The following is a 22,341-nucleotide window of genomic DNA, read 5'->3' as shown; positions in this document are numbered from 1 at the left end:
ACATGCTACAGACCATACCATGTGTTACGCCATTGTTGCCGCAGGTCGACGTCTTCGCGGCGATCCCGCAGCGTCTATGAAAATACATTCCATGAGGACGTCTTGGACGCCATGCGACGGCGTGCGCTTTTATCATGCACAAAGTACGCGCCGTTGCCACATGTACAGGAACTGTAGTCGACTGCACATTCACAGAGACCTCGTGGAGTCAAATGCAGCACTTTTTTGGTACGTCTACGGCGTTAACTCTGAATGTTATTGGTTTTACTGAGCTCACACGGCGACTACGCATACTGAGTTGACACGGCGATCTTTGCGCTCCCACGGCGTTTCTTCCGCATTCATCAGCGTTTGCAGGGCGTTTATAGGGCGATGTCAGTGCGTTCTGAGTAATAAAATGGTATAAATGCGCATGAGCCATATCTCTTTTCATCACGACTGCTGAACGCCAGCAAGTCGGGCTACTCTTTTCCTTTATGCATGACCAGTAAGTCCAGGTTGATGGCAGACGTTGTGCACCTCATCAGGGACGAAGACGGGAAAAGGTCCAAAGGCATAGGTGATCTGGGTATAACAGTGACTGAGCGTCTACAGAAGGTTACAGTATGGTCACAACTGTTGACGGTGTTTACATATCAGTACCAACGAACGAACGTCTTGGGCACGGCGACAACGCAGTGTGCGCGCCTTGGACGCGCAGTGACAACTCCTAGCAATTTGTAAGAGGACAGTTATCATCATCACCATCTAAAACCACAGGTACTTGTGGACATGAATATGATGTCTTTAATAAAAATATTACAATATAGACGAGTAAATTATTGTATTACAATCGCATGCTTAATTTAAAAAAAAAAAAAAAATTTAAGGAGACGAGCGTGTCGATGGCCAACTATATAGATTTCCGTGGGAACGCGATATATCAGGCGCGCGGATCCAGGAATTTGAAAAGGGGGGGGGGGGGGCTCTGGATCCGCTAGTGATTATATAGCACGTCACGAGAGCTTCGTAGAAACGCCTTTGCCATTTGATCGCCGTGATATCTCCGTGGAGTGGATATCTTTTAAAAAATTTGAATGAAATGCTACATGTATTTCCACAGAAATTTACAGTGCTCTCAAGGTGGTATGGGCAATTAAACAGTGCCATGTCAATTACGTGTAGACGCTTGACAATGTAACAGGGGTTTTACTTTCAGATACCGTTAATTATCATTTGTTTAGTGTTATCCCAGGAACGAAGTATCCTATTTCAATCTGGCGTTCATAGGGTTAATCACGTGATTCCCATCAAATCCATGTCATCTTTTTGTGTATTGAGCTGTTGCATTATATATTGTGACGTCATAAAGTACTATCGATTTACATTTTTATATTATGATGTCACAATGAACACAATATATCAGTAGAAGATGGCTCTACAATCCTCGAATGACATGCAAAGTTATGTTTATTTTCATCAATGCTGAATCATTCGGATCTTGTGGCAAAAGAAATGATCAGAATATTATATGTATATCTCATATAATATATATGATTTGTAATTTAACGTAGTGAGTTTAACACTCCGATGCTCTCCCATTTGTGGACTGAGCATGTCCTAACTCCTTATTTTCCTTGTATTCCTTTTCAAACTTTGCATCTAACACCAACAAAACAAACCCTGAATACGGTTATTATCGGCCAGTTAAAATCCTGTCAACGCTGATCATGAATCCGGTCCCGATATTAGTCTGTCCCAAATTTAACCTTAGCTACTACGTAAACAATATGGCGGCAAAGTGTTAGAGACTGTTACGATTTCTCTGTTTTGTGTCCTGTTCAAAATGCCTAAAAAGGGGAAAAAGGGAGGAAAGAAGAAGGGAAAGTAAGATATAGAAGTTTTATATAATAAAGTAGATTATACCTACATGGGATACATGTGAAACCGACCTGGTTTATAATTAGCCTAATGTACAATGTAGTGAAATTTCGAAATAAGACTTTGGTTTAAACAGTATTTTATTTTGTAAACAGCAAAGTTGTACACATTACATGAATGTAAGGATTCGAAAACAAACCTAAAGCTTATATTAATTAAGACTTTCGAATCCTTAGATTGTCACAAAACTTTCCCATTGCATTTCGAAATTTCTTTCTCATTTTACATTTGCAAATTATGGATGCCAGTGTATAAATATTGTTACACAGTGCAAAAAATGAACAATAAATGATATAAATCATTTGAAATTGAAATTAAATTACTTGAAATCAAGTATCGCAAAGTTATTGTTAGACATTTTTTAGCTCAATTATGGACTTGTCAAAGGATTTCGACAACTTACAGCACAAATCAGTCTGTCATTCTTTTGGCATTATCATATTCACTCGAAAAACATTACACAACAGAAATCATTATATATTGTTCGAGTGTCCTCTGTCCTCTGATCCTCATACCACTGACAGATTTCGGATAAATAAAGCCTAAGCTTAGACCAGGCCATTTTGTGCAAAATGTCTGATTAAATGGCCAAAGTCGTTATGTCTAATGTCAATAATATAACAGCTCCAGTACAGCTATAATGCATATGTACAAAGTACATTAATTAGTTTAACACTACCAATATAAAATATAAGTGTAACAGCTAGGATAGGAGAATGTAACAATCTGACTGGATGCGAACCCAGGACCTTCAAACTCTTGACTCTTTAATTACAATTCGAGCTACCTGTCCATGGCACCAACACTCAGCCCTAATAATTAGCTCTGCAAGCATCTACATACAATGTAGTACTATACAGTTACTAGAGTGTACCCCGGTACTTCATGTACACTGTACATACATGTATGTAGTTCACTGTTTCACACACATATAGTATATCACTACAACTGTACATGTATTGTAAGTCTAGCCTATAACACATGACTCTGTTGTGTGTACCAGGAGTGCCTCAGGTAAACATGACTCGGATAAAGTGGAAGGTTTGGAGGCTGATGCCGGTACAATGATGGACATCACTGATGCTGATGGGAAACTTAAACCTGGCAGTGCAGCAGATGGAAAAGGAGGGAAAAAGAAGAAAAAGGGAAAAAAGAAAAAGATTTCCACAGCAGACAAAGCTTTGGTATGGAATCTATTGTATAATACCCAGGGTAACATAATATGGCATAAAAATTGAGTGGCTTGATATTGTGTGACTATTTTCATGTCCCAATGGGAATAATAGTCTAAATAATCTAAATTTCGGTGAGAAGAGGTAAAACTTAGAGCTTGATGATTTTAATTATGCATATATGTTACTTTTAAATTAGCTTAAGTGTGACAATTCCAAACTGTTACTGATTTTCGTAATATTATGATTTAGTTTTTATTTAGTGTATATATTTGTACATGTATATGACGAATTTTGAGAACTTTAAGCATAATAAATATTGAAATGCACATTTAGAAACAACGATAATAATGATATACATTTACTGTTCAGAGAAGCTGCCAATAAATTAACTTCTTCCTGAATGCTGAAATATATTCTAGATATATGAAAATACATGTACATTGTATTAAAAGGCCTGAAAGGAAACCTCAGAAATGTTTTTTACATATGATAATTACATAATCTTGAAATGTAATGATAAAGCCACAAAATCTTTTTATTCTTTTAGGAAAAGCTGGAAAAGGCTGCTGATAAACTAAAGGCAAACAAATTTTTCTTCATTCCGTTTGTGAATCGTATGGATCGTTGGTTAGCAGCTAATTCTCGATTGGCTGTTGAACTCTTTAAGAAATGTGATCAAGAGGAAGAAGGATATATCAACTACGATGATTTTAAGTCAGGTGAGAAATAGGTTATATTTGTTTACATTACAAATTAGCTCTATAGATATTTACAATGCATGTATCTTTTCTTTTCTGACTTCAAAGAATTTTACTCTATAGGATACTGTAAAGCAATTGTATTCCACTTGCTGGTTTTGTGTATGCTAGTACCTTTGGGGTAGCAGTCTCAGTTTTGACAAATAGACATTGTCCAAATAATTAATTAAGAACAGAATTCTTTTTTCTAATTAAGGCAATCAGATACAGCAGGTGTGTTATCCCGAGTTCCTATTATCAAGTAAAATTAAATGCAGTTAACACTTTTTAAACCATAATCAGCCTGTTGTCCAGTGAATTTTCCTGTGTAATATTTTTGCATATATCACTTATGTAATATACCCTGGAGTGTATTATACACTGGAGTGTAATATACCCTGGAGTGTAATATACCCCAGAGTGTAATATACCCCGGAGTGTAATATACCCTGGAGTGTAATATACACTGGAGTACGTGTAATATACCCTGGAGTGTAATATACCCTAGAGTGTAATATACCCAGGAGTGTAATATACCCTGGAGTGTAATATACCCTGGACTGTAATATACCCTGGACTGTAATATACCCAGGAGTGTAATATACTCTGGAGTGTTACAATATACCCTGGAGTGTGATATACCCTGGAGTGTAATATACTCTGGAGTGTTACAATATACCCTGGAGTGTGATATACCCTGGACTGTAATATACCCAGGAGTGTAATATACCCAGGAGTGTAATATACCCTGGAGTGTGATATACCCTGGAGTGTGATATACCCTGGAGTGTAATATACCCCAGAGTGTAATATACTCTGGAGTGTAATATACCCTGGAGTGTGATATACCCCGGAGTGTAATAAACCCCGGAGTGTAATATACTCTGGAGTGTAATATACCCTGGACTGTAATATACCCTGGAGTGTAATATACCCTGGAGTGTTATATACCCTTGAATGTAATATACCCCGGAGTGTTATATACCTCTGGAGTGTTATATACCATGGAGTGTAATATACCCTGGAGTGTAATATACCCTTGAATGTAATATACCCTGGAGTGTAATATTCCCTGCAGTGTAATAATACCCTGGAGTGTAATAATATACCCTGGAGTGTGATATACCCTGGGGTGTGATATACCCTGGAGTGTAATATACCCCGGAGTGTAATATACCCTGGAGTGTAATATACCCCGGAGTGTAATATACCCTGGAGTGTAATATACCCCAGAGTGTAATATACCCCGGAGTGTAATATACCCTGGAGTGTAATATACCCTGGAGTGTAATATACCCTGGAGTGTAATATACACTGGAGTACGTGTAATATACCCTGGAGTGTAATATACCCTAGAGTGTAATATACCCAGGAGTGTAATATACCCTGGAGTGTAATATACCCTGGACTGTAATATACCCTGGACTGTAATATACCCAGGAGTGTAATATACTCTGGAGTGTAATATACCCTGGATTGTAATATACCCTGGACTGTAATATACCCTGGACTGTAATATACCCAGGAGTGTAATATACCCTGGAGTGTAATATACCCAGGAGTGTAATATACTCTGGAGTGTAATATACCCTGGACTGTAATATACCCTGGAGTGTGATATACCCTGGACTGTAATATACCCAGGAGTGTAATATACCCTGGAGTGTGATATACCCTGGAGTGTGATATACTCTGGAGTGTAATATACCCTGGAGTGTGATATACCCTGGAGTGTGATATACCCTGGAGTGTGATATACCCTGGAGTGTGATATACCCTGGAGTGTAATATACCCCGGAGTGTAATATACTCTGGAGTGTAATATACCCTGGAGTGTGATATACCCTGGAGTGTAATATACCCCGGAGTGTAATATACCCTGGAGTGTGATATACCCTGGAGTGTAATATACTCTGGAGTGTAATATACTCTGGAGTGTAATATACCCTGGAGTGTGATATACCCCGGAGTGTAATAAACCCCAGAGTGTAATATACTCTGGAGTGTAATATACCCTGGACTGTAATATACCCTGGAGTGTAATATACCCTGGAGTGTTATATACCCTTGAATGTAATATACCCCGGAGTGTTATATACCTCTGGAGTGTTATATACCATGGAGTGTAATATACCCTGGAGTGTAATATACCCTTGAATGTAATATACCCTGGAGTGTAATATTCCCTGCAGTGTAATAATACCCTGGAGTGTAATATACCCTGGAGTGTAATAATATACCCTGGAGTGTGATATACCCTGGAGTGTGATATACCCTGGAGTGTAATATACCCCGGAGTGTAATATACCCTGGAGTGTAATATACCCCGGAGTGTAATACATGTATACCTTGGAGTGTAATATACCTCAGAGTGTAATATACCCCGGAGTGTAATATACCTCAGAGTGTAATATACCCTGGAGTGTAATATACCTTGGAGTGTAACATACATTGGAGTGTAATATAGTCTGGAGTGTTATTTATTGGCTGTCCTAGGTAGAATTAAATTATGACATCATCATATGGACAATGATGTGACATCATGAATTGTGAATGGTACAACAAAATTGCTGTCTCCGTTTGATTATTTAGCCCTCCATATTTTGTCTTAAAAACCTTCCAAAATGTGAGTTTTCTGATTTAAAGAGTGTCTTTAAGTTTTCCTTTCATGTGAAATTTTATAAAAGTCATCTTGAAATTTTTGTTTTTGCTTGTGAAGGCTGTTTCATAAAATCTCATATGAATTATGAAAATTACCTCTGTAAGATCTTATTTATAATATATAGACTACTGTTACTGAACAGCTGAAAGCGATATTGATCTTACAAAAGCAAAAAAGTTCAACTGTAGTGCAGTCAACAAAATGTTTGGTCTTAACAAATATTCATGTACTAAACAACAAACTATAAAATCTGAGTTATAACTAATGTAAAAATCTCTGTGAGTTTTACATACTGGATTATTTCCCTTTGTTCAAATAACTTTTTTAAAATGTGATTTACCTGTAATGGTACTTACTAATAAATAAAGTTATAATATACTACAAAAAATGTGAGTATATAGATTTAAAATCACTTGCAATCAATAACATAACAACGTTAACCATTAGTGACAGTTTTCATTTTTTTATAATCGTTTTGATGAAAACAAATTAATGGCTCTTTCAAACTTAATTTTTCTTTTTGATAACAGAATAGCCAGGTTATCTGATCACATTGTCCTCCATTTTTTGATAACAGGCATGTTCGACCTTGGTGTTATCTGTAACAGGACAGAGTTACATTTACTGGCCAAGTTGATGGATAGGGAAAACAGTGGTGACATTGACTATTACGATATACCTAAAGGTCTACAGTACGTCCGGTAAGTAAATCACTGAGAGAATCTGAAATACCTAATATATATCTTAACCCACACATCTACTGTACCCGGTATGTCAGTTAAACCCTAGATATCTAACCCCACACATCTACTGTACCAGGTATGTCAGTTAAACCCTAGATATCTAACCCCACACATCTACTGTACCTGGTATGTCAGTTAAACCCTAGATATCTAACCCCACACATCTACTGTACCAGGTATGTCAGTTAAACTCTAGATATCTAACCCCACACATCTACTGTACCCGGTATGTCAGTTAAACCCTAGATATCTAACCCCACACGTCTACTGTACCCGGTATGTCAGTTAAACCCTAGATATCTAACCCCACACATCTACTGTACCTGGTATGTCAGTTAAACCCTAGATATCTAACCCCACACATCTTCTATACCCGGTATGTCAGTTAAACCCTAGATATCTAACCCCACACATCTACTGTACCCGGTATGTCAGTTAAACTCTAATCTAACCCCACACATCTACTGTACCCGGTATGTCAGTTAAATCCTAGATATCTAACCCCACACATCTACTGTACCTGGTATGTCAGTTAAACCCTAGATATCTAACCCCACACATCTACTGTACCCGGTATGTCAGTTAAACTCTAGATATCTAACCCCACACATCTACTGTACCCGGTATGTCAGTTAAACCCTAGATATCTAACCCCACACATCTACTGTACCCGGTATGTCAGTTAAACCCTAGATATCTAACCCCACACATCTACTGTACCAGGTATGTCAGTTAAACCCTAGATATCTAACCCCACACATCTACTGTACCCGGTATGTCAGTTAAACCCTAGATATCTAACCCCACACATCTACTATACCCGGTATGTCAGTTAAACCCTAGATATCTAACCCCACACATCTACTGTACCCGGTATGTCAGTTAAACCCTAGATATCTAACCCCACACATCTACTGTACCCGGTATGTCAGTTAAACCCTAGATATCTAACCCCACACATCTACTGTACCCGGTATGTCAGTTAAACCCTAGATATCTAACCCCACACATCTACTGTACCCGGTATGTCAGTTAAACCCTAGATATCTAACCCCACACATCTACTGTACCAGGTATGTCAGTTAAACTCTAGATATCTAACCCCACACATCTACTGTACCAGGTATGTCAGTTAAACCCTAGATATCTAACTCCACACTCACATCTACTGTACCCGGTATGTCAGTTAAACTCTAATCTAACCCCACACATCTACTGTACCCGGTATGTCAGTTAAACCCTAGATATCTAACCCCACACATCTACTGTACACGGTATGTCAGTTAAACCCTAGTTATCTAACCCCACACATCTACTGTACCTGGTATATCTGAAGTAAAATACACAGAGATAACGAAAAATCTTATCAGATATTGATTGTTTAGAGGAACAAGGACGTATCTCATGTTGGAGATACAATGTACTTCCCTGTTCCTCTAAACATTCAATATCTTACCCATATACAAAAATGTATCTGTGGTATGTCCAATAAGTATAGTAAACTACAGAGAGAAACCAGAAAAACTTACATATCTAACCCCACAAATCTATGGTATACTGTCCAGTAATAAAACCACAGACAGCAACTGAAAAACAACATGTCCTTAGTTTATCCAGTAAGTAAAATATAGAAACATTTCATAAGCCTATTTTGAAGATAAGTCCCAAAATGTGTTTAATTTTGTCAATTCAGTAGACTACAGAGACATTCCAAAACATAAACTACTGGTGTGTCAGGGAGGTAGGCAGTAACTTAAGGTTGAAAAAGGTCAGTTGAATTATGAAAAACACTCGATTTTGAAATCTCCCATTAAAAGGACTTACCTCTCCTCATACTTATGTTTCCATGTGTGAATCTCCATACATAAAACTTATACAAATATTAATATAAAACATATGAAAATGAGCGACAGGCATATTACCATGAAGACAATGCCAGGAGTGACTTAGAGATTTATATCTAACAGAGAACTGGAGGAGATGGACAAAGAGGCAGAGGAGGCTGAAAATATTCTCGTCAAAACAGACAGAAATATGGAACACTGTAAAAAGTGTAAGATGGGGATTAATGGACCCAGCATGATTAAAAATCCCAGGCAAGTACAGAAAAATGCCAGTGTCTTTACCAAATAATGCTTATAGTCTATTAGATATTATCAGTTAATCAGTTAATTCAGCTGTTAGGTATATATTCATCTGGTAGATCAGTAAAGGTTTAGTTGGTAGATCAGTATAGGATCGGTTGGTAAATCAGTATAGGATCAGCTGGTAGATCAGTATTGGATCAGCTGGTAGATCAGTATAGGTTCAGCTGGTAGATCAGTATAGGTTCAGCTGGTAGATCAGTATATAGATTCAGCTGGTAGATCAGTATAGGATCAGCTGGTAGATCAGTATATAGATTCAGCTGGTAGATCAGTTTAGGATCAGCTGGTAGATCGGTATTTATTCATGTGGTAGATCAGTAAAGGTTCAGCTGGTATATCAGTAAATGTTCAGCTGGTAGATCAGTATATAGATTCAGCTGGTAGATCAGTATAGAATCATCTAGTAGATCAGTTAAGGTTCAGCTGGTAGATCAGTATATAGATTCAGTTGGTAGATCAGTATAGGATCAGCTGGTAGATCAGTAAAGGTTTAGTTGGTAGATCAGTATAATATGATCAGCTGGTAGATCAGTAAAGGTTCAGCTGGTAGATCAGTATATAGATTCAGCTGGTAGATCAGTATAGGATCAGCTGGTAGATCAGTAAAGGATCAGCTGGTAGATCAGTGCATTATTTTTGCTCACATAAATTAATCAATATGGGTTGGGGTTGTCTGTTGTCTTCCACCTCTCTGGTCTCAACTTAAGAAAACTTTTCAATAATCAGACTGCCTTAGTTATTATGTAGGTCACAGAAGTCAAATATGTTCAAATCTTAAAATGACGTTTTCCGGCCACTCAGGATGCTTAGGTCATTCAATCTAGAACAATATAGCATGCTGTGCTGAGTCATCATGTTTGTTACAGTGAAGGTCATTTATTACTTTCAAGGTCAATAGAATCAAATGTGCTGAATTCTGAAATAATTTGTTCTTAACAAACCAAGAGCCGAGAGTTACAATATTTGGTATGTAACATTACTGTAAATAAGTGACATTAATTTGGCCTCCATTTGAATGACCTAAGTTATCTTTGAAAGTGACAGTAATACAAATCTTACAACAAAACCTTGTCTTAATTTATAAGCTGCAGAACAAGTGAAGATTCAGGCCCCTTGGGCAAGTTTGTTTAAACCGCAATATCCAGACAGACAGAAATGAAATTTTCTAACGCTGACTTTTGTGTTGACAGGTATTTGCTACTAGAGTTGGTGTTTGTGACATTCCACGCAAATGCAGACCACCCCTGGCATTTGGAGGAGTTGGTCCATACCCACATACCAGTATGTGGTCTGTTACAACTAATAGCTGAGCTAACTGGCATCCAGTCCACCAAACTGTCCCTGTTCAGTGACAAGTCTCGTAATCGTGAGGCCATGCTGCCCCCTGATATGACCCTAAAAGAGCTAGGGTATGAGGGGGCCTCTCAGAATGAACCAGAGGAAACTACACTGTATTATGACTATAAGGTGGAATTCACAGACTGTCCAGTATTACTTTGTGATCATTATTTTGGAGAGGAAATTAAATTAGGACAGCGTTACAGACCACCTGAAAGAACTGCCAAAATCAAGAAATGACATAATTATGCTCCTGTGATTTAGCTATAACGTCAACAAGATCCGTTCCTAAGGAATTGTGTGTAATATCAGCAAATTTCTGGTTATCAAGTAAACATTGTATTGAACAATCTCATGGTGTCATTTGGTTTGATCCCAGGAACCAGGACAGCATACAATGTAGGCCTAGATGTCAAACACTTTGGTCCGTAGAACCAACATATGTCTATTCTCAGGCTCATACATATGTACATGTAGCAACTTCAGTCTGTAGAATAATTTATTATATACCCTGGAGTGTAATATACACTGGAGTGTTATATTTATTATAAATGTCCTACACATATCTAGATCCAGTACTGTGTATGCAGCATACACTCAGGTCTGTAGACCCAGAACTGTGTTTACATCATACACCCAGGTCTATAGACCCAGAACTGTGTATACATCATACACTCAGGTCCATAGACCCAGAACTGTGTATACATCATACACCCAGGTCTGTAGACCCAGAACTGTGTATACATCATACACCCAGGTCTATATACCCAGTACTGTGTATACATCATACACCCAGGTCTATAGACCCAGAACTGTGTATACATCATACACTCAGGTCCATAGACCCAGAACTGTGTATACATCATACACTCAGGTCTATAGACCCAGAACTGTGTATACACCATACACTCGGGTCTATATACCCAGAACTGTGTATACATCATACACTCGGGTCTATAGACCCAGAACTGTGTATACATCATACACCCAGGTCTCCAGGTCCATAGACCCAGAGCTGCGTCTGCACCATACACTCAGGTCCATAGACCCAGAACTGTGTATACATCATACACCCAGGTCCGTAGACCCAGAACTGTGTATACATCATACACTCGGGTCTATAGACCCAGAACTACAGTGTATACACCATACACTCAGGTCTGTAGACCCAGAACTGTGTATACATCATACACTCGGGTCTATAGACCCAGAACTGTGTATACATCATACACTCGGGTCCATAGACCCAGAACTGTGTATACATCATACACTCGGGTCTATAGACCCAGAACTGTGTATACACCAAACACCCAGGTCTGTAGACCCAGAACTGTGTATACATCATACACTCGGGTCTATAGACCCAGAACTGTGTCTACAACATACACTCAGGTCTGTAGACCCAGAACTGTGTATACTTCATACACTCAGGTCTATAGACCCAGAACTGTGTCTACAACATACACTCAGGTCTGTAGACCTAGTACATCATACACTCAGGGTGATACTATGTGTATGTGTCGTGTTGGTCCATAGATCTTATTCTGTGTAAATATTGTTTAGATCCAGTAACGATCGGTGAGTTCCTTTGTTACTGTTATTTACATGTTGCCTGGTGCTGGTCATCGTTGATTTATATGATGTGTATGTAGGATGATATGAACATGTATTCAGGCACGTAGCGTCCATGTGAGCACATAGGCCTGTGCTTGCACATTGTTTTCTAAAATATGTGGATTTAAATCAAGAATGATATATCGCTTGACCTTTGTTCTGACATCAATAAAGCTTTTGCGTCTGCACTACTGTAACATACTGAACAATATGTTTCAAGCTTTATGTGTATACATAAACATTTACTTATCCAGATAATTTTGTCTTATCTGATATATGAATCAAAATACGACCAAGTGGCACCATTTGAAGATAAAACATCAAACTCATTTTTTCCATCTGACATCTGAAGGACACACATTGAGTAAAAAAATCAGGTACAAGCAAATCACTGTGTAACAATTGTTCAGGTAGACCTCTGTTGGCCTGTTCCTAAAGGATACCACTTCGGACAATTCACAGACCACTGTTTTACATAATCAATGAGGATTATTTTGGGGTTTTTTTACATCAAGGACGATCATAAAGAGATAGTGTTCCATATGTTAGTTAATTATAATATCGCATCACTTTCCGTACTCTTTCTTTATGGATGGTCCTAGACTCATATACATGTTGTCGATGAAGTCGAAGACGGTAACCCTTCCAGAACATATGGGCGTATAACGTAGCTCTGAACTATACGATGGATGGGATATATTTCAGACAGATGGTCGTCGTCAGAAGAGCAGTGAAAGCAGGGTATACAATCCTAGTTCGTCTCCTTTAAGTCTATATTTGATTATATTAGCCCTCGTTTTGTCGCTTTCGAGTATATATGGCGCGGATCCAGGAATTTCAAAAGGGGGGGGGGGGGGGGGGGGGGGGGCAGAAATTTAGTGATAATGCGAGCGCAGTAGGCGCGAGACGAAATTTTCGGGATTGGAATAACATTCATGTATGTTTTCAACAGTTAACAACTACAACACTATAAATCAAGTATCCATATACATTCTGAGACCTTATAAAAATCGGGATTATGTCTATGTCGATAACCCCGATTTTTATGAGGTTCCAGAATATATACGAATACTTAATTCATAATGTTGTGGATGTGTCATATATTTTTCTCGAAATCTCGAAATCGAGCTCCTGTGAATCTTATTACTTCAATCTGACAAAATGAACATGTTATAGTGCTGGGCAACTTATCAGGACTAACGTACAAATTAATAAACTAAATTAGAAAATCCGGAATGGAATTTCTCTTTGGACTTTAAATGACAGATATCTCGCTGACCAGTGGTATCATCATATACATTGTAAATAACAAATCATCAATAAACACGTGTTTGGGTGTGATTTATTGGTGTAATCAAGTGATCACGTACGGAGGTCGTGTTTGTGGAACACCTAGCATTATTCCTTCTTCAATTCCTCGTTGAAGTGTTATTAAAACAGATTTACGATTTATATATTACACGATATTTTCAGCGTTCAGACGACCTCAGGGACTTGATAATTTGCTACAGTACTAGTCTACTAGTCTACATGTACATCATGTATTTGGACCTTCCCCTTGTGTGTATAGCACATTTGAGACGTTTTGAGGAGATAGAGGTAAAAATGACACCCTCGGTGTACATTATATACAGCTTAATGTATGTCAGTTTTACCGAATTTTAATCTAGCCCCCAAAACGTCTGAAAAACACGTACAATAGGGAAGGTCCAAATACAAAATGTACATGTAGACTGTAACAAATTCTCAAGTCCCTGTGCAGACGACGAGATTCTCCGAATACCGGAAAGCGTAATCGGCTTTCAGATTAAACTCCTCGTATATTAAACAAAACTCTTGAATTTGCATCTTATAGGAGGGGGAAGACAAATATTTTATACAAATAGATTAAAGAATGCGATAAATGTATATATCAGCTCGCTGTTTATTTCTGTGACTCTGTGATAACCAGGCGTTCACGGAGAGATAAGATATTGTTAAGAAACAGGATGTGTGTACACTCTTGTGTATTTCTGGAGAGGAGGTGTGTGATGTTAATCTTATTAAACGATATAAATGTACATGTACAATCAAAACTGTGTTTAAATGTAACACAAGAAATTAAAGCTTTACAAATCTGCGTAAACAGAATTCTACTGAATGTATTAAATAGTAATGCTCTTCTGTGTGGTGATCGTATGATAAAGCGCTGGTCTCAAGGAGAGGTTATAATAAGGAGTTTATATCTCGTGACAGGTTACTACACCATAAGGAGTTTATATCTCGTGAGAGGTTACTACACCATAAGATTATATCTCGTGAGAGGTTACTATAAAATCATATCTCGTGACAGGTTACTACACCATAAGGAGATTATATCTCGTGACAGGTTACTACAGCATAAGGAGTTTATATCTCGTGAGAGGTTACTATAAGATTATATCTCGTGAGAGGTTACTATAAGATTATATCTCGTGAGAGGTTACTATAAGATTATATCTCGTGAGAGGTTACTATAAGATTATATCTCGTGAGAGGTTACTATAAGATTATATCTCGTGAGAAGTTACTAAGGAGATTATATCTCGTGAGAGGCTACTGTAAGATTATATCTCGTGAGAGGTTACTATAAGATTATATCTCGTGAGAGGTTACTATAAAATCATATCGTGAGAGGTTACTATAAAATTATATCTCGTGAGAGGTTACTATAAAATCATATCTCGTGAGAGGTTACTAAGGAGATTATATCTCGTGAGAGGTTACTATAAAATCATATCTCGTGAGAGGGTACTATAAAATTATATCTCGTGAGAGGTTACTATAAAATTATATCTCGTGAGAGGTTACTATAAAATCATATCTCGTGAGAGGTTACTATAAAATCATATCTCGTGAGAGGTTACTATAAAATCATATCTCGTGAGAGGTTACTATAAAATCATATCTCGTGAGAGGTTACTATGAGATAATATCTCGGGAGAGGTTACTAAGGAGATTATATCTCGTGAGAGGTTACTATAAAATCATATCGTGAGAGGTTACTATAAAATTATATCTCGTGAGAGGTTACTATAAGATTATATCTCGTGAGAGGTTACTATAAGATTATATCTCGTGAGAGGTTACTATAAGATTATATCTCGTGAGAGGTTACTATAAGATTATATCTCGTGAGAAGTTACTAAGGAGATTATATCTCGTGAGAGGCTACTGTAAGATTATATCTCGTGAGAGGTTACTATAAGATTATATCTCGTGAGAGGTTACTATAAAATCATATCGTGAGAGGTTACTATAAAATTATATCTCGTGAGAGGTTACTATTAAATCATATCTCGTGAGAGGTTACTAAGGAGATTATATCTCGTGAGAGGTTACTATAAAATCATATCTCGTGAGAGGGTACTATAAAATTATATCTCGTGAGAGGTTACTATAAAATTATATCTCGTGAGAGGTTACTATAAAATCATATCTCGTGAGAGGTTACTATAAAATCATATCTCGTGAGAGGTTACTATAAAATCATATCTCGTGAGAGGTTACTATAAGATAATATCTCGTGAGAGGTTACTAAGGAGATTATATCTCGTGAGAGGTTACTATAAAATCATATCGTGAGAGGTTACTATAAAATTATATCTCGTGAGAGGTTACTATAAAATCATATCTCGTGAGAGGTTACTAAGGAGATTATATCTCGTGAGAGGTTACTATAAAATCATATCTCGTGAGAGGGTACTATAGAATTATATCTCGTGAGAGGTTACTATAAAATTATATCTCGTGACAGGTTACTATAAAATTATATCTCGTGAGAGGTTACTATAAAATCATATCTCGTGAGAGGTTACTATCAAATCATATCTCGTGAGAGGTTACTATAAAATCATATCTCGTGAGAGGTTACTATAAGATAATATCTCGTGAGAGGTTACTAAGGAGATTATATCTCGTGAGAGGTTACTATAAAATCATATCTCGTGAGAGGTTACTATAAGATTATATCTCGTGAGAGGTTACTAAGGAGATTATATCTCGTGAGAGGTTACTATAAAATCATATCTCGTGAGAGGTTACTAAGGAGATTATATCTCGTGAGAGGTTACTATAAAATCATATCTCGTGAGAGGTTACTATAAGATAATATCTCGTGAGAGGTTACTATAAAATCATATCTCGTGAGAGGTTACTATAAAATTATATCTCGTGAGAGGTTACTATAAGATTATATCTCGTGAGAGGTTACTATAAGATTATATCTCGTGAGAGGTTACTATAAGATTATATCTCGTGAGAGGTTACTATAAGATTATATCTCGTGAGAAGTTACTAAGGAGATTATATCTCGTGAGAGGTTACTATAAAATCATATCGTGAGAGGTTACTATAAAATTATATCTCGTGAGAGGTTACTATAAAATCATATCTCGTGAGAGGTTACTAAGGAGATTATATCTCGTGAGAGGTTACTATAAAATCATATCTCGTGAGAGGGTACTATAAAATTATATCTCGTGAGAGGTTACTATAAAATTATATCTCGTGAGAGGTTACTATAAAATCATATCTCGTGAGAGGTTACTATAAAATCATATCTCGTGAGAGGTTACTATAAAATCATATCTCGTGAGAGGTTACTATAAGATAATATCTCGTGAGAGGTTACTAAGGAGATTATATCTCGTGAGAGGTTACTATAAAATCATATCGTGAGAGGTTACTATAAAATTATATCTCGTGAGAGGTTACTATAAAATCATATCTCGTGAGAGGTTACTAAGGAGATTATATCTCGTGAGAGGTTACTATAAAATCATATCTCGTGAGAGGGTACTATAAAATTATATCTCGTGAGAGGTTACTATAAAATTATATCTCGTGACAGGTTACTATAAAATTATATCTCGTGAGAGGTTACTATAAAATCATATCTCGTGAGAGGTTACTATAAAATCATATCTCGTGAGAGGTTACTATAAAATCATATCTCGTGAGAGGTTACTATAAGATAATATCTCGTGAGAGGTTACTAAGGAGATTATATCTCGTGAGAGGTTACTATAAAATCATATCTCGTGAGAGGTTACTATAAGATTATATCTCGTGAGAGGTTACTAAGGAGATTATATCTCGTGAGAGGTTACTATAAAATCATATCTCGTGAGAGGTTACTAAGGAGATTATATCTCGTGAGAGGTTACTATAAAATCATATCTCGTGAGAGGTTACTATAAGATAATATCTCGTGAGAGGTTACTATAAAATCATATCTCGTGAGAGGTTACTATAAAATCATATCTCGTGAGAGGTAACTAAGGAGATTATATCTCGTGAGAGGGTACTATAAGATTATATCTCGTGAGAGGTTACTATAAGATTATATCTCGTGAGAGGCTACTAAGGAGATTATATCTCGTGAGAGGTTACTAAGGAGATTATATCTCGTGAGAGGTTACTAAGGAGATTATATCTCGTGAGAGGGCACTATAAGATTATATCTCGTGAGAGGGCACTATAAGATTATATCTCGTGAGAGGCTACTAAGGAGATTATATCTCGTGAGAGGTTACTAAGGAGATTATATCTCGTGAGAGGTTACTAAGGAGATTATATCTCGTGACAGGTTACTAAGGGGATTATATCTCGGGAGAGGTTACTAAGGAGATTATATCTCGTGAGAGGTTACTATAAAATCATATCGTGAGAGGTTACTATAAAATTATATCTCGTGAGAGGTTACTATAAGATTATATCTCGTGAGAGGTTACTATAAGATTATATCTCGTGAGAGGTTACTATAAGATTATATCTCGTGAGAGGTTACTATAAGATTATATCTCGTGAGAAGTTACTAAGGAGATTATATCTCGTGAGAGGCTACTGTAAGATTATATCTCGTGAGAGGTTACTATAAGATTATATCTCGTGAGAGGTTACTATAAAATCATATCGTGAGAGGTTACTATAAAATTATATCTCGTGAGAGGTTACTATAAAATCATATCTCGTGAGAGGTTACTAAGGAGATTATATCTCGTGAGAGGTTACTATAAAATCATATCTCGTGAGAGGGTACTATAAAATTATATCTCGTGAGAGGTTACTATAAAATTATATCTCGTGAGAGGTTACTATAAAATCATATCTCGTGAGAGGTTACTATAAAATCATATCTCGTGAGAGGTTACTATAAAATCATATCTCGTGAGAGGTTACTATAAGATAATATCTCGTGAGAGGTTACTAAGGAGATTATATCTCGTGAGAGGTTACTATAAAATCATATCGTGAGAGGTTACTATAAAATTATATCTCGTGAGAGGTTACTATAAAATCATATCTCGTGAGAGGTTACTAAGGAGATTATATCTCGTGAGAGGTTACTATAAAATCATATCTCGTGAGAGGGTACTATAAAATTATATCTCGTGAGAGGTTACTATAAAATTATATCTCGTGACAGGTTACTATAAAATTATATCTCGTGAGAGGTTACTATAAAATCATATCTCGTGAGAGGTTACTATAAAATCATATCTCGTGAGAGGTTACTATAAAATCATATCTCGTGAGAGGTTACTATAAGATAATATCTCGTGAGAGGTTACTAAGGAGATTATATCTCGTGAGAGGTTACTATAAAATCATATCTCGTGAGAGGTTACTATAAGATTATATCTCGTGAGAGGTTACTAAGGAGATTATATCTCGTGAGAGGTTACTAAGGAGATTATATCTCGTGAGAGGTTACTATAAAATCATATCTCGTGAGAGGTTACTAAGGAGATTATATCTCGTGAGAGGTTACTATAAAATCATATCTCGTGAGAGGTTACTATAAGATAATATCTCGTGAGAGGTTACTATAAAATCATATCTCGTGAGAGGTTACTATAAAATCATATCTCGTGAGAGGTAACTAAGGAGATTATATCTCGTGAGAAGTTACTAAGGAGATTATATCTCGTGAGAGGGTACTATAAGATTATATCTCGTGAGAGGTTACTATAAGATTATATCTCGTGAGAGGCTACTAAGGAGATTATATCTCGTGAGAGGTTACTAAGGAGATTATATCTCGTGAGAGGTTACTAAGGAGATTATATCTCGTGAGAGGGCACTATAAGATTATATCTCGTGAGAGGGCACTATAAGATTATATCTCGTGAGAGGCTACTAAGGAGATTATATCTCGTGAGAGGTTACTAAGGAGATTATATCTCGTGAGAGGTTACTAAGGAGATTATATCTCGTGACAGGTTACTAAGGGGATTATATCTCGTGAGAGGTTACTAAGGAGATTATATCTCGTGAGAGGTTACTAAGGAGATTATATCTCGTGACATGTTACTAAGAAGATAATATCTCGTGAGAGGGTACTATAAGATAATATCTCGTGAGAGGTTACTATAAGATTATATCTCGTGAGAGTTTACTATAAAATTATATCTTGTGAGAGGTTACTATTAAATTATATCTCGTGAGAGGGCACTATAAGATTATATCTCCTGAGAGGTTACTATAAGATTATATCTCGTGAGAGGTTACTATAAGATTATATCTCGTGAGAGGTTACTATAAGATTATATCTCGTGAGAGGCTACTAAGGAGATTATATCTCGTGAGAGGTTACTATAAGATTATATCTCGTGAGAGGTTACTATAAGATTATATCTCGTGAGAGGTTACTATAAAATTATATCTGTTGAGAGGTTACTATAAGATTATATCTCCTGGGAGGTTACTATAAGATTATATCTCGTGAGAGGTTACTATAAGATTATATCTCGTGAGAGGTTACTATAAGATTATATCTCGTGAGAGGTTACTAAGGAGATTATATCTCGTGACAGGTTACTATAAGATTATATCTCGTGACAGGTTACTATAAGATTATATCTCGTGAGAGGTTACTATAAGATTATATCTCCTGAGAGGTTTCTATAAGATTATATCTCGTGAGAGGTTACTAAGGAGATTATATCTCGTGAGAGGTTACTAAGGAGATGATATCTCGTGAGAGGTTACTATAAGATTATATCTCGTGAGAGGTTACTATAAGATTATATCTCCTGAGAGGTTACTATAAGATTATATCTCGTGAGAGGCTACTAAGGAGATTATATCTCGTGAGAGGTTACTAAGGAGATTATATCTCGTGAGAGGGCACTATAAGATTATATCTCGTGAGAGGTTACTATAAGATTATATCTCCTGGGAGGTTACTATAAGATTATATCTCATGAGAGGTTACTATAAGATTATATCTCCTGAGAGGTTACTATAAGATTATATCTCCTGAGAGGTTAATATAAGATTATATCTCCTGAGAGGTTACTATCAGATTATATCTCCTGAGAGGTTACTATCAGATTATATCTCCTGAGAGGTTACTATAAGATTATATCTCCTGAGAGGTTACTATAAGATTATATCTCCTGAGAGGCTACTATAAGATTATATCTCGTGAGAGGTTACTATAAGATTATATCTCGTGAGAGGTTACTATAAGATTATATCTCGTGAGAGGTTACTATAAGATTATATCTCCTGAGAGGTTACTATAAGATTATATCTCGTGAGAGGTTACTAAGGAGATTATATCTCGTGAGAGGGCACTATAAGATTATATCTCGTGAGAGGTTACTATAAGATTATATCTCCTGGGAGGTTACTATAAGATTATATCTCATGAGAGGTTACTATAAGATTATATCTCGTGAGAGGTTACTATAAGATTATATCTCATGAGAGGTTACTATAAGATTATATCTCGTGAGAGGTTACTAAGGAGATTATATCTCGTGAGAGGTTACTATAAGATTATATCTCCTGAGAGGTTAATATAAGATTATATCTCCTGAGAGGTTACTATCAGATTATATCTCCTGAGAGGTTACTATAAGATTATATCTCCTGAGAGGTTACTATAAGATTATATCTCCTGAGAGGTTACTATAAGATTATATCTCCTGAGAGGTTAATATAAGATTATATCTCCTGAGAGGTTACTATCAGATTATATCTCCTGAGAGGTTACTATAAGATTATATCTCCTGAGAGGTTACTATAAGATTATATCTCCTGAGAGGTTACTATAAGATTATATCTCCTGAGAGGCTACTATAAGATTATATCTCCTGAGAGGTTACTATAAGATTATATCTCATGAGAGGTTGCCAATGAGCGAAGGAGGTTTGTTCTCCTGAGAGTTGTTAAGGGGGATTTATCTATCTGGGTGTCGATAAAAAAAAAGTTTGGTCAAAGTCTTTGGACCTTTATTGTATAAAATATAACGAATTCGAAATACAAGAATACCTCCATTGTTTGCGTAGTCATTGCGTAGTCTTTACACATGTTATCAACGACGAGCTAAATTGTATGTGAATAGACACATGTTTGGTGTAGTATATTGATATCACAACCAGCATTATAATCGTATCATGTATCAAATCAATTAGTATGTAGATATAATTTACAAACCTCTATTCACAGACCAAACCATTCCCAAATTTACCATGACATATTGTAATGTACATTGTAGTTGTGATTGAATATGAAATCCAATTTGCACTCCTACCTCCTTTTGATTAACGTCAGAATCACCAGTCGGTGTTTTAAATATAAGAGAATATCGATTTGCAAACAAGGTAATAACTCTTACTCAAGAACAGGGAAACGAAGACAAGCGAACAAATATATAGACATTTAGGGAGAAAAGGAACGGTAATCCGGAAGAGTTTTCAACCTCTGCCTTGTCAAAAGATATTAAATCCTAAAAATCTTGGTTCTTGGTCTTTAAAACCGACATGTAGTAACATAAAACAACTTTCAGCCATATTTACAGCTCCAAAGACGTCGTTTTTCAAATTAAACAAGAAAATAGAATATTTCAAAATCACTGTGTATACCCGTACACCGGAAATTGCTACCAGCAAAGCGAAACTGCTGGGTGGACGCGATTAAGCACACGTAAATGTTCAACGTTTTTCATCATTGTATATTTTTACATGGCATATT

At 36.5% G+C, this 22,341-nt stretch overlaps 1 protein-coding gene across 2 annotated transcripts; it reads left to right on the top strand.

The window, feature by feature from the left end:
- Nucleotides 1–1,735: 1,735 nt before the first annotated feature.
- LOC117337268 lies at nt 1,736–12,542 on the top strand. Of its 2 annotated transcripts, none has more exons than XM_033898162.1 (7): nt 1,736–1,866; nt 2,924–3,104; nt 3,643–3,814; nt 7,072–7,195; nt 9,205–9,333; nt 10,575–11,713; nt 12,154–12,542. In XM_033898162.1, the coding sequence occupies exons 1-6, from the start codon at nt 1,826–1,828 to the stop codon at nt 10,960–10,962; spliced, it is 1,035 nt and encodes a 344-aa protein (XP_033754053.1). In that variant the 5' UTR covers nt 1,736–1,825; the 3' UTR covers nt 10,963–11,713; nt 12,154–12,542. The 2 variants fall into 2 exon arrangements, with proteins under 2 accessions (XP_033754053.1, XP_033754052.1); XM_033898161.1 differs by having other exon boundaries at nt 11,881–12,542.
- Nucleotides 12,543–22,341: the final 9,799 nt, after the last annotated feature.

This window comes from Pecten maximus, chromosome 11 (genome assembly GCF_902652985.1).
Source record: "Pecten maximus chromosome 11, xPecMax1.1, whole genome shotgun sequence".
NCBI classification, from domain to species: Eukaryota; Metazoa; Mollusca; class Bivalvia; order Pectinida; family Pectinidae; genus Pecten; species Pecten maximus.
The sequence above is the reverse complement of the archived record's forward strand: the minus strand, read 5'-3'. Positions and strand labels throughout refer to the sequence as shown.